This window comes from Loxodonta africana, chromosome 12 (genome assembly GCF_030014295.1).
Source record: "Loxodonta africana isolate mLoxAfr1 chromosome 12, mLoxAfr1.hap2, whole genome shotgun sequence".
Classification (NCBI taxonomy): Eukaryota; Metazoa; Chordata; class Mammalia; order Proboscidea; family Elephantidae; genus Loxodonta; species Loxodonta africana.
The window spans coordinates 27,058,140-27,070,128 of record NC_087353.1 but is presented as its reverse complement, the minus strand read 5'-3'; the positions used below and the strand labels follow the sequence as shown (position 1 = coordinate 27,070,128).

Here is an 11,989-nt window from a genome sequence, read left to right as displayed (position 1 = left end):
TAGGGTTGCTTTGAGTAGGAATCGAGGCAACGGGGTAGAGGAATACCAGAATAGTTTTAGCTTTATAGGTATATATCAACTGGAAAGAAAGGGTCTCAATGGGAAGGTAATCCTTCAGAAATACATCTTTACTATCACTAAGTAAATCAGTCATCAAGCCTTAGATACAGAACCTTTTCTGACTCCCTAAAAAAACTCCATGCTTCCTAACAGTTAGGAAGCATGGAGTTTTTCTACCTCGTCTTTCTACCCCAGGATCATCCAATTTTCTTTCACAGCAAGACTTTCCTCTAGTGTCAATATATATCTAGGCAACCTTAATCATCTTATGATTGTCTCCATTTAGGAGTTGTTGTTAGCTGCCGTTGAGTCAACTCTGATGTACAACAGAACGAAACAGTGCCCAATCCGTGGTGCCATCTCCACAATCCTATGCGTGAGTTCACTGTGGTCGTTTAGAACTATCTCCTATGAAATATTCTACTTTTGGGATATTCACTAGTGGTTCCACATAGGTCCTCTGCCAAATTCATATACCACAAACTCCACTTCATAAGCCCAGAAATTAAAAAAAAAAAATCAAGAAAGCTTTAAAACAAGACACAAACCTTCATGAACATATAGTACTCATCAAATTTATTATTTTCATTAGACTGCCATTTTATGAAGAATTTTTAAGACTAATGTTTCTCGACATGCAAGAATTAGCACTAATGGCTTAAGTTACTACAAGTACTGCTGCTTGGAAGCAGTACAATTGTTTCAGAGTTTTAAGACTACACACTTTCATTATGCAAATCTTACTTAGTGTATGTTAAAATCAGAAGGTTCTGAACAGCTGGTTAGGAAGGTAGCCAAGATGCAGGAAAGATGTCTGTGCCTCCTTTTCAAGGGCAGCCAACTCTTGAACTGTAGGTGCCAAAACATCCACATGGCCTTTATAGTTTCCACCTGCATCACACACAAATTACAAAGTAATATAAGTGACATGCTTGAAATAACTTGTCAGCAATACTTTGGCTCAATTATATTAGTTTAGACATTGCTTCTAGCAGTAATGATGTACTATTGGGCAATCTATCTCCCAAACTTTGAGTTTTAAAAATGTTACGTTAATTACTCAATATAAATAAATTAGGTCTCACCAACAGCTGCCTCTGTACTCCTACCTACCCTTTCTCCACTGTCTTCTTCAGTCTGGAAACTAGGTTAGCCTTAATCTTAAAAATTTTTCCAGAACAAGCTAAGGAAGGGCATTTCAGGGAAAGGGAATAATATGATGAAGGTCCCAACCTACTTGAATAAAGAATGCTAAAAGCTTCTGATTCCTTGTTTAAAATTATCCATTGTACTCATTTCCAAACAATTCCATAAAACATTCAACTATCCTCATGACAATAATACCTTGAGAAAAACAGCTAAACTGTTATTCTTTATTTACATAAGATCATGCAGTTAAAACGCTACAAGACAGGTATGGACAAAGTGCTAAGAGAATAAAAAGGAGGAAATGATTAATATGCCAATAATACACACTTAACGAAACAGAATTACTCTCTTCTTAAGCTGTAGCTTAAACGGTACACTCACACTTAAAAGAGAGTTAGAAAGAATTCAAAGCTTACCACCAGCGGCCCTTTTTTGACCATAGGTAACTTTCCCATCAAATTCATCCACTGGGACCTTTATATCTGGCTCAACCTGAGAAATGGTACAGTTCAGGTGTTCTTCTACCTCAGATAGCAACTAAGAAAGGGAGAGGAAATTAAAGCATTAGAAAAAAAAAATCATTTTGACAGAGTTGCATTTTAACAGTATTAAATGAAATCAGGCAGGCTGTAATATTTAGTATAAATGGAAGTTAGATTTCTTAAGTGATGAACCCACAAGCTACAGTTTACAAACTACAACTAACATTAAAACCAATTACTCACTATTTTTCCTTATAATAGATAAGTAGATAAAAGCTGCGATCTAACCTGTTTCGATAATTCCTTAATTCAGCCGTCTATCTGACCAATTTGAGTAAGATTTTTGTGAGTCCACCCCAAGTCTTACCTGCATCTCATTGTACCATATTGTACAGCCACCATCCTCCTTGAGTCTTGTGTTGTAACACCCCTTTCCACGGCTGCTACATACATGGTACCAAACCTGTATTACAGAGGGAAAGAACATTAACACATCTTACAGAGATAGCCTTACTCTAAACCTGTATTTTATGGTTTTCAAAGCTGAAGAAAAACAGACTACAGGTGTAGCACACTACCCAATCTTCACTACTATTCAGTAGTTCTTTCTGAGAATAAACCAAACATTTCTGTAAACTGCCTGTAACAGGAAGGAATTCCCAGCTGAAACGGGCCTGGAAAAGTGAACACTGGGAGCGCTGTGTCAAGATTCCTCCACCACTGGCTGCCTTCACGTCAGTTCTGATGCACAGCAATCCTACATGTGTGAGAGTAAAACTCTGCTCCACAGGGTTTTCAATGGTTGAGTCTTTGGATGTAGATTGCCAGGCCTTTCTTCCAAGGTGCCTATGGGCAGACTTGAACTTCCAACCTTTTGGTCAGCAGCCAAGTGCATTAACCAGTTGTACCACCCAAGGACATATCAAGATTAATATCAAAAATAAATTTCAAATGTCTCCTGTAAGGGAATAATGAAAAAACAACCAAAAAATAAACTGGTGAATCTGAACAATGGGTATATGGGTGTTCCTTATTCTTGTTTAACTTTTCTATAATTTTTTATCAAAATAGTAAGTTATTCCCTCCCCCACCAAAAAAATCTTCTATACCACCATGCCAGAGAGGGTTTAAATACTTTTTGAAGAAAATGATTACATTAAAGCTATTGAGGGAAAATTATATTTTCCATTTCCCCTTTCTAAGTTTCATACTGCTATTTGTTCATTCAATGACTACAGAGAAAAAGATACCATTAAAAAGCTCATTTATATTCCATAGGCACCTGAATTCAATTTCAATGGAAAAATGAAACTGCTTTTATTTCCAGCATCTAAAATCACAACACACACACTGAATATAGCAGAGTACTGAAAAGGTTACCTTCTCTTTTTCTGTCGCTACCAGAGAAATGGCCAGACCCATCCTGAAAGAGTTTAAAAGTCTTTATTAGATTTTATTCTTGAAGTGTGTAAGCTTAAAAAAAAAAAAAAAAATTACAGCAGTACCTTTCAGCCCTTCCTACCCTGCCAATTCGATGTACATAGTTTTGCTTTTCATCCGGGAGGGTGACATTTATAACTGTAAATAAAAACAATTTTTGCCAATTGGAATTAATTTGTAAATATTTCAAACATACTAGAGTGCTTTACTTTAGATTCTATAAAATTCAAACTATAGGCATAAAAATTCTTTTTACCATAAGGCACGCCATGGATATCAATTCCTCTAGCAGCCACATCTGTGCAAATCAAGAATCTTACATCTCCTTTCTAAAGAGATCAGAAAGAAGACAAAGGGATTTGTTAGTACCTATGCTAAAATAAAAACACAAATTCTACCTTTCCACTAAATGAGATGTTTAATAACCCATGTGTTACTACCAGATTATAGGTCCAGATGCTCATATTTCCTGGATCATCTTCCCAGTACTTCCCACCTTTTTTCACATTATGGGGCCTAGAGAAAATTATACCGGTATTATACATTGGGGGGAGCCCTGATGTTCACTAGTTAAGAGCTATGGAGTTAACCAAAAGGTTGCCATTAAATCTACCAGCCGCTCCTTGGAAACTGTAAGGGGCTGTTTTACTCTCTCCTACAGGGTTGTTATGAGTAAAAATCAACTCCACAGCAACAGGTTTGGTTTCGGTTTTTATACTCTGGGGTAAACACACTGCGGTAAACAGACGAGATTGCTTGTGGGTAGAGGCTACCGGCCCTTAGCTCCAAATGGCTCAAGCCCTATCCACCTTCGCCAAGGGCTATGCAACCTATTTGTGTGCTGCCCCCAAACAATAATAAAATGTTTTTAATTCTACAAAAACATACTGACGTCTTGCTTAAATTAATCTGTAAATTAAGTTTACTATAAATATCATTATAAGCTATTTCATCTCATTACTACATTTTTTCTCCATCTTTCTTCTTTTTGATGCCATGTGTTTTCAGTATTGAAATTCATGCTTACTAATTGAGTGTGTTTAAATTCTTGTTTGATAGTATGGATTTTGAGAAATATGATCTGGTAATACAAGCCACCAATGAGGTGTGCGGCACTGTGGCTCCAACGATTTGTGGTATAAGAATATACCAACAAGAGCTATATAAATAATTTACTGCTGGCACCTTTCCACTAGGTTACATGGGGAACTTCTGGTTTTCCATTTATGACACAGAAAAACCAAAACAAACCCATCAGGCTCCCTAACTATCACACAGGAAAGCCATAACTATGCTTGCCAGCCTTATCTCACAGAAATAAAGGAAAAAAATGCAAAAGTTTACAAAACTAACACATCCAGGAGCATCACTGAATGGAACGCTCAACTAACTCCCATCTGCTGAGCTTCACGCCTTCCAAGAGGGATCCACCTTGACACTAAATGGATTAAAAAATGGAATAATGCCTTACCTCTAAGGTCCAGAGGCCTAAGAAGCGGCTGGTGTATCTTTAACTCAATGATCTAATGAAAGAGTTAAAAATGTCTTGCAAACACTGTTTAACTTTCCAATGATGCTTCTCCTAAAAGCATCCACCTGAAAAAAATGACTAAAACTTTCTTAAATTGAAAATTCTAATTACAGTAGTGTTGTGCAATTTACCATTTATCATGGTGTAATTTTTTTTTATTTTACTATTTGAGTGTCAAAGCTGACTAAATCCTGCCATAATGAAGATGGATCAGTTAGGGCAGAAATATTTTGAAATACCTGCGACAAGAATTGCTTTAATAATGTTAACTGGGATTGATCAAAACTATATATACGTTTCCTCTTAAGGGTTAAGAAGATATAGCTAACTAAATATCAGTACCTTAAATCTTTCCAAGTTTTGCTTTCTCTCATGAGGCTTTCTGTCACCATGAAGACAAACACAGGAGAACTGGTGTCCTTTTTTATCTGGTCCTAGCAAAAAACACATTAAACGTTCAACCTTGGAAAACATTACACTTAAGACAAAAAGCCAATAAAATTCAGACTACAATATTACCACACAATTCTATGAAAATCTATACCCCAACTTGCCATAAACCAGGGTTAACACAATTTTGGTCATAGGAGAAATGTCATTAAAATGAATTCCATGTAGCATTAAATGATATTTATTTTTAGGAATATTTTAAGAGTTGCCCATACTCATCTGCTGGAGCAGTGGATAAAGCAGTACGCCAGCTAAAAAGTGTTAGTAAGGGGGAAATGTATGTGTACAGAACTCTCCTATTTCATACAAAGCTAAGAATGAAAAGACAGTCAAAAGAGATCATTCTTAGAAGAACTGAAAACAGTTTTAAGCCCATGCCCCACAAGCCTGCCCTCCTTGGCTGTTCTTAGCAACTTAGTTATCTGGTTTTCATGCTCCAAGTAGATTAGAAGCAGCAAAAGGACGAAGAGATGCCACTACAGAAGCAGGCAAAGCGATAGCCAGCCCTAAAAAAGACACTCTTCAAGACGACACAGTAACAAAAAGCAGTGTTCGAGAACATTCAGAGAAGTGGACAACAAACGGCCTTCTAAATCTCAACAGAACCTGTAGACACCACCAGGAGATAGGCTAGAATAACAATTATGCCAATAATTATTCTCCATAGTAAATTAGGTTCAATAAAATATACTTGAGAATTCAAGGAAACAGAATACATTTTGAAATATATCCACCCAAAATGACTAACACAAAAACTAATTATGCAGGAGTGAAATAACAGCTAACTGGAACTTCCAGATGCATACAGCTAAGGTTTCTTTATATTCTGGATTCAAGTGGATTGGGTAAGTATCATATATACAATGCCAATCCCTGGTCAGGATATGCGGCGGGGAGGGGAGTACAGTGATTGGGAACCTTTTACTCCTTTCCTCTAAATCCCAGGAATCTGGCATATATTGTGTTATTTCGGTTTTAGTAATGGTTTGGGAAATTTATTTTCTAGGTAGAAAAACCAAACTAAACCAAACTCCCTGCTGTTGAGTCAATTCCGACTCATAACGATCCTATAGGACAGAGTAGAACTGCCCCATAGGGTTTCCAAGGAGTGGCTGTTGGATTCAAACTCCCAGCCTTTCGGTTAGCAGCTGAGCTCTTAACCACTGGGCCACTGGGCTCCCGAGGTAACCCAAATGTTTGAGGATAAAAGAAACTAAGAATATTACTACTACTTGCTCAACAGCTCTCCTAACCACACAATCAAATCCTCCATTCAGAAACAACATGGACAGAAAGAAAATATTTATTAAAAAACAGGGACTATAACTAAAACAACAAAGTAAGTCTGTCTGCCAGGACTTGAAAACATAAATGTGCTACTGAACTGTTCCCTGTAATGAACAGTTTTAATGTGTTCTATATATAATTACTGGCTCAGACTTTTAAGTGTTGTTCCAATTTTCTGCATCCTTTTAAATTTTCTCTCTCTTTGATGTATGTCAATTATAAAGGAGATGTGTTAAAAGTCTTCCCCCACTATAATGGGGGATTTATCCATGATACCTTGTGTATATGTCAATTTTTACTTTATACATTTTCTCCAGCACTTGTTATGAATATTTTCAAATATAGAAAAACTAAAAGAATTTCAACAGTGAATAGCTATATACCCACCACCTAAATTCTACCATTAACATTTTAATATACTTGCTTTACCATATATCTCTTTCCATCCCTCCATCCTTCCATCAACTCATCCTTGTATTTCTGATGCATTTCAATGTAAACTGCAGACATCAGTACATAATTCAGTATGTATATCATTAACTGGAGTTAAGTAGTTCTCTAGTTTTTTTTTTTTTTTTAAGGTAAAATTTACATACAAGAAAATGCACAAATCTCAAGTGTACATTTGCTGAGTTTTGACAAATGCAAATGCCAGTGTAGCCCAAAGCCCTATCAAAACAGAGGATATTGAATATTACCCCGCAGAGTATCCTCATGTCCTCTCCCAGTCAATCCCTGCTCCCACCTTCCCAGGAAAAGCTGCTGTTCTGATTTTTCTCCACCAAAGATTAGTAGTGATTGTTCTAGAACTTCATACAAATGGAATCACACAGCGTATACTCTTGTGTAAGGCTTCTTTCACACAGTATAATGTTTCTGAGATTAATCCATGGTTGCTGCATACATCAACGTTAAGGAGTAGTCAGATGCTTCCAGGGTCCCTCTTACAACAAAGACCCGAAAAAAACAAGTGAATCGATCACATATATGACAAGCTAAGAGCCCTGAACATCAAACGCAAAGTTAAGAAATCAAACTGAGCAGCAGGGGGAGGAAGAGACAGTTCAGAAATGGTGAGGAGCTGCTGGACCTGACTTAGTGGGAACTGGCACCCCACAGGCCTGATCCTCCAGCAAGACCAGCAGTAGTGTTTGGGACACATTTTCCACAGCAGGTGTGAGCAGCAGAGTCTACTCAGGCCTCCAGAATCCGCAAAGAACAGTGCTCTCAGCAAAAGATAAGTGCTTGAGTCTAATTTATCATGTGGACCGAAAAGCACCCCTTTTCAAAGAACTCCTTCCCATTTATCTGATCCCTCCTCCCTCTGTTCCAGCTTCCGAGCAGGTTTCAGTGATGGTCACTTTCCCTGCACCTAAGATAGGTCATGCTGCCGGCTGTGAGCCATTCTCCCGGCCTTGGAGAAGGAACAAATTAACAAATGGGGAAAAAATAATCTACCAGCTCCCCTAAGCTGGAAACTCAGAGCAGAAGCAGCTCCTTTGCCTGGGCACGAGCACAAGCGGTCCAGTCTTTGAATAAGTTTCACCCCTGTATGGACCTGTGTGGGCCCATTTCAGCAGCGTAGGCCCTCCCTGGCACAGTGCAACAGTGTATGTGCCTGAGGTCTGACTTCAACCGTGTCAGCTGTGTGGTGGGCAGGCGGATTTTTGATGTTTGACACTGCTCTACCTATTAAGCAGGGTCCTCACCTACCCACATCAGGGGCCTGAGGACTGGTGGCTTCACCCATGCCACCTAGCCACCTGTGACAGGAGTCCAAGGAAGTGGTGCCTCCCAGTCCATACAGCCGAAAGAATTGGGTGCCCAGGGTCCGGCTGCAGAGCACTCTAGGGAACAGGGATGTGCTTTCCTCACAGACACTCGGGGGGTGGTTGTCAGCCCTCTGCCTTGCTCAGAGCATGACTCCCTGCTGCAACTAGATACCTGTGTCTACACTAATCACTCCTGTTCTTCTAAGACTTTTGGTGAGAGCCTGCACCACACACTTGGTGACCAACTACCTGGACACCTAAGCTGAATTCATACATGAAAAGTAAATGGACTCCTGGGCTCAGGTACCTGATAACAGCTCTAGCCATCTGGTGACAGGATGTTAGAGCTTCAAAGCCACCAATAATCAAACTAGCTCACTCGGGCAGCCTACTTGGGCATAGCAAAACAAAACAAAGGAAGAAGCTAGGAATTAGTAAGCAAACATAAAAATAAATCAATACAATAACTTCCATAGATGGCTTGGAGACAACAGTCAATATCGAATCACACAAAGAAGCAGACCCTGATCGCTTCAACAAGCTCCCAAGACAAAGAATCAAGGAATCCTCCAACAAAGAGATATTCCTAGAATTACCAGAGGTAGAATACAAAAGATTAATACACAGCGCTCTTCAAGATATGAGGAAGGAGGTCAGGCAAAATGCAGAACAAGCCAATGAACACACACATAAAGCAGTGGAGGAAATTAGGAAGGTTATTCAAGAGCATAATGACAAATTGAATAGGCTGCAAGAATCCATAGAGAGGCAGCAAACAAAAACTCAGAAGATTAAGAATCTGATTTCAGAATTAGACAACTCAATAGAAAGTCAGAGGAGCAGAACTGAGGATATGAAAGTTAGAATTAGTGAGATTGACGATGGAACACTTGGCACCAACACATTCAAAGAAAAATCAGATAGAAGAATTAAAAAAATATAAAGAAACCCTAAGAATCATGTGGGACTCTATCAAGAGAAATAACCTACCAGTGACTGAAGTACCAGAACAGAGAAGGAGAACAGAAAATACAGAGAATTGTTGAAGATTTGTTGGCAAAAAACTTCCCTAATATAGTGAAAGAAGAGAAGATATCTATCCAAGATGCTCATTGAAACTCACACAAGGCAGATACCAAAAGAAAGTCACCACGACATAATCAAACTTGCTAAAACCAAAGATAAAGAGAGAATTTTATGAGTGGCTAGAGATAAAGGAAACGTCACCTACAAAGGAAAGTCAACATTAAGTAGGAGTATTCCATTGTATAAATATGCCAGTTTGTTTAGCCATTCTCCTACTGATGGACACTCAAGGTGTTTTTGGTTTGGGTCTATTATAAATACAGTAGTTATGAACATTCTTGCATATATCTTGTCATCAATATATGTTCATTTATCTTGGGTGAATAGTTAGGAATTGAATTGCTAGGCCCTAAGATAGGTATGGGAGCTCTGGCGGCTTAGTGGTTAAGAATGCGCTGCTAACCAAAAGGCTGGCAGGTCAAATCCACCAATTGTTCCTTGGAAGCCCTACGGAGCAGTTCTACTCTGTCCTCTAAGGGTCACTATGAGCCAGAATCCACTTGACAGCAACAGGTTTTAATGGGTAAGACAGGTATGTGTTTAATTTTATAAAAAGCTGCAAAACCTTCTACCAAAATGATTGCTATCATTTTGCATTCTGACCAGTGACATATGAACATTCCAGTTGCTCCACATCCTCACCAAAATTTACTGTTGTCAATCTTTTTAATTTAGCCTTTCTGATGAGTATACAATGGCATCCCACTGGGATTTTAATTTGCATTTTCCTAATGACTGATGATGTTGAGTACCCACTGGTTTATACACGTAAAGTTGTATTATAAAAACAAAACTTTTATTTAAGGAGCATATAAATTAGAATCATTATTATCTTCTGTGTAGACTGAATAGTTTATTATATAGTGGCTCTTTATTTCTAGTAATTTTTTATCTTAAAGTCTACTGTGCTTCTTATTAATATAGCTAAACTAGCTTTTAGTTAACAAGAGATATTTATATATAGTCCTGTGCGCCAACGAGTTAATTCCAACTCATAGCGACCCTGTAGCACAAAGAAAAATTGCCTCATAGGGTTTCCAAGAAGCAGCTGGTAGATTCGAACTGCGAACCTTTTGGTTAGCTGTCAAGCTCTTAACCACTGTGCCACCAGGGCTCCCATACACACACACACATTTTTTTTCTCTCATTCCTTCACCTTTCAATACTTCTATGTCCTCAGATTTTAGGTATGTTCCTTTTAAATGGCATATAGCTAAATTCTATCCAGTCTAACAACCTATGTCTTTTAACAGAAGACTTCAGTCTACTTATATTTACAGTGTTTACTGATATATGCAGATTTTTCCACCATCTATCTTATTTTATAATCTCTAACCCTCCTTTTTCTTTTTTTCTCTTTCTTTCTTACCCTCTTTTAGATTAAGGAGGAAACCCTGGTGGCATAGTGGTTAAGTGCTATGGCTGCTAACCAAAGGGTCGGCAGTTCAAATCTGCCAGGGGCTCCTCGGAAACTCTATGGGGCAGTTCTACTCTGTCCTGTAGGGTCACTATGAGTCAGAATCAACTCGACGGCACTGGGTTTGGTTTGGTTTTGGTTTAGATTAAGGACTTTTTTCTCATTCTATTTCTCCCCATTTACTGGCTTAGAAGATAATCATTTTTTTATTTAATGGTTACTCTTGAAAATTTAACATGAAAGTTACTAATACTACCCTTCTCTCAAATGCAATAAGGGCCTCAGAATGCACTGAATCATCTTCACAGTAATGAAAACATACCTATGTGGGAAATCTCATTGTTTTCCTAGGGCTTATTACAGGAAAAAGCAATGAATAAACCTAGATACTTACAAGGTTCCATCACTGTTTTAAATTCTATGCATGTATCCTAGACTGTATCAACACAAGACTATGTAATAACCTTTATTAAATGAGGAAATAAACACAAGCTATTTCAAGTGAGGAAAAAGTACCTCCTCCTTGTTGCATAAAATACTGCTCCAAGTTATCACAGTCAATTTTGGTTCTACAGAAGATAATTGCTTGATCCATCTTGTGTTCCTTGATTGCCCGGACAGCATACTCCCCCTTCAGGATTTTAATAGCTTCAGACCACATCTCTTGAATATCACAACAAAAAAAAGAGAATTCGATCTCAGGTTGTTATGAACATAACATAGTCATGGACTTACTGTTTAACTTTCTTTAAAAAAAAACAACATTTTAAATATAGACAAGGACAAGAAGGAATAAGAGAAGGTGAAATAGTGAGTTAATCCACTGTTCATTTTTTTTTTTCTAATGTTAATTTTTTATGCCAACCTATGGGGTACAAAAACACCCATAACCATATCTCATAGGGGGAAAAATATACAAATGCACAGAAATATGTATCTACACCAAAACTTTGTTCTACCTCTCATGGAGAAAAAACTAATGACATTCTGCCTTGCATTAACTATCTCTAAATGCTCAAAAAATGTTTATTAAATTATTTTAACTCCTTTTTAAAAAAATAACTAATGTACTTTCTAAACACCAGCAAGTTCAAACTTGACTCTATGGAATAAAAAACCTTAACACCAAACCTAGTTAATAATTCTTTAGTTATTACCCTCCAAACTGTCTATTTTTCAGCGTGGAGCTAAGCTATAGTTATTTCTCAACTACTTAATGCAAGGTTTTAATTCTGTAATCCAACATATCCAAGGTTTCTCTGGTCATCTCTAATTGTAAAGATGCAAAAAGAACAAAACTTTTATAAGGAAAGTA

General features: G+C 37.8%; 1 protein-coding gene across 2 annotated transcripts in view; it reads right to left on the bottom strand.

Moving 5' to 3' along the window:
* DDX1 (DEAD-box helicase 1) overlaps positions 1 to 11,989 on the bottom strand; it is a 49,245-nt gene that overhangs the window by 8,989 nt on the left and 28,267 nt on the right. The window contains exons 19-26 of one of the 2 annotated variants that reach the window (XM_023550432.2): positions 11,191 to 11,337; positions 5,005 to 5,096; positions 3,388 to 3,460; positions 3,197 to 3,269; positions 3,072 to 3,114; positions 2,059 to 2,154; positions 1,626 to 1,746; positions 805 to 951 (exon numbers count right to left, since the gene is read on the bottom strand). In XM_023550432.2, coding sequence (XP_023406200.1) covers positions 821 to 951; positions 1,626 to 1,746; positions 2,059 to 2,154; positions 3,072 to 3,114; positions 3,197 to 3,269; positions 3,388 to 3,460; positions 5,005 to 5,096; positions 11,191 to 11,337 — 776 coding nt within the window. In that variant the 3' untranslated portion in view covers positions 805 to 820. Of the gene's footprint in view, positions 1 to 238; positions 952 to 1,625; positions 1,747 to 2,058; positions 2,155 to 3,071; positions 3,115 to 3,196; positions 3,270 to 3,387; positions 3,461 to 5,004; positions 5,097 to 11,190; positions 11,338 to 11,989 lie in introns of those variants that run through there. The other variant, XM_010591929.3, reaches the window with a different exon arrangement.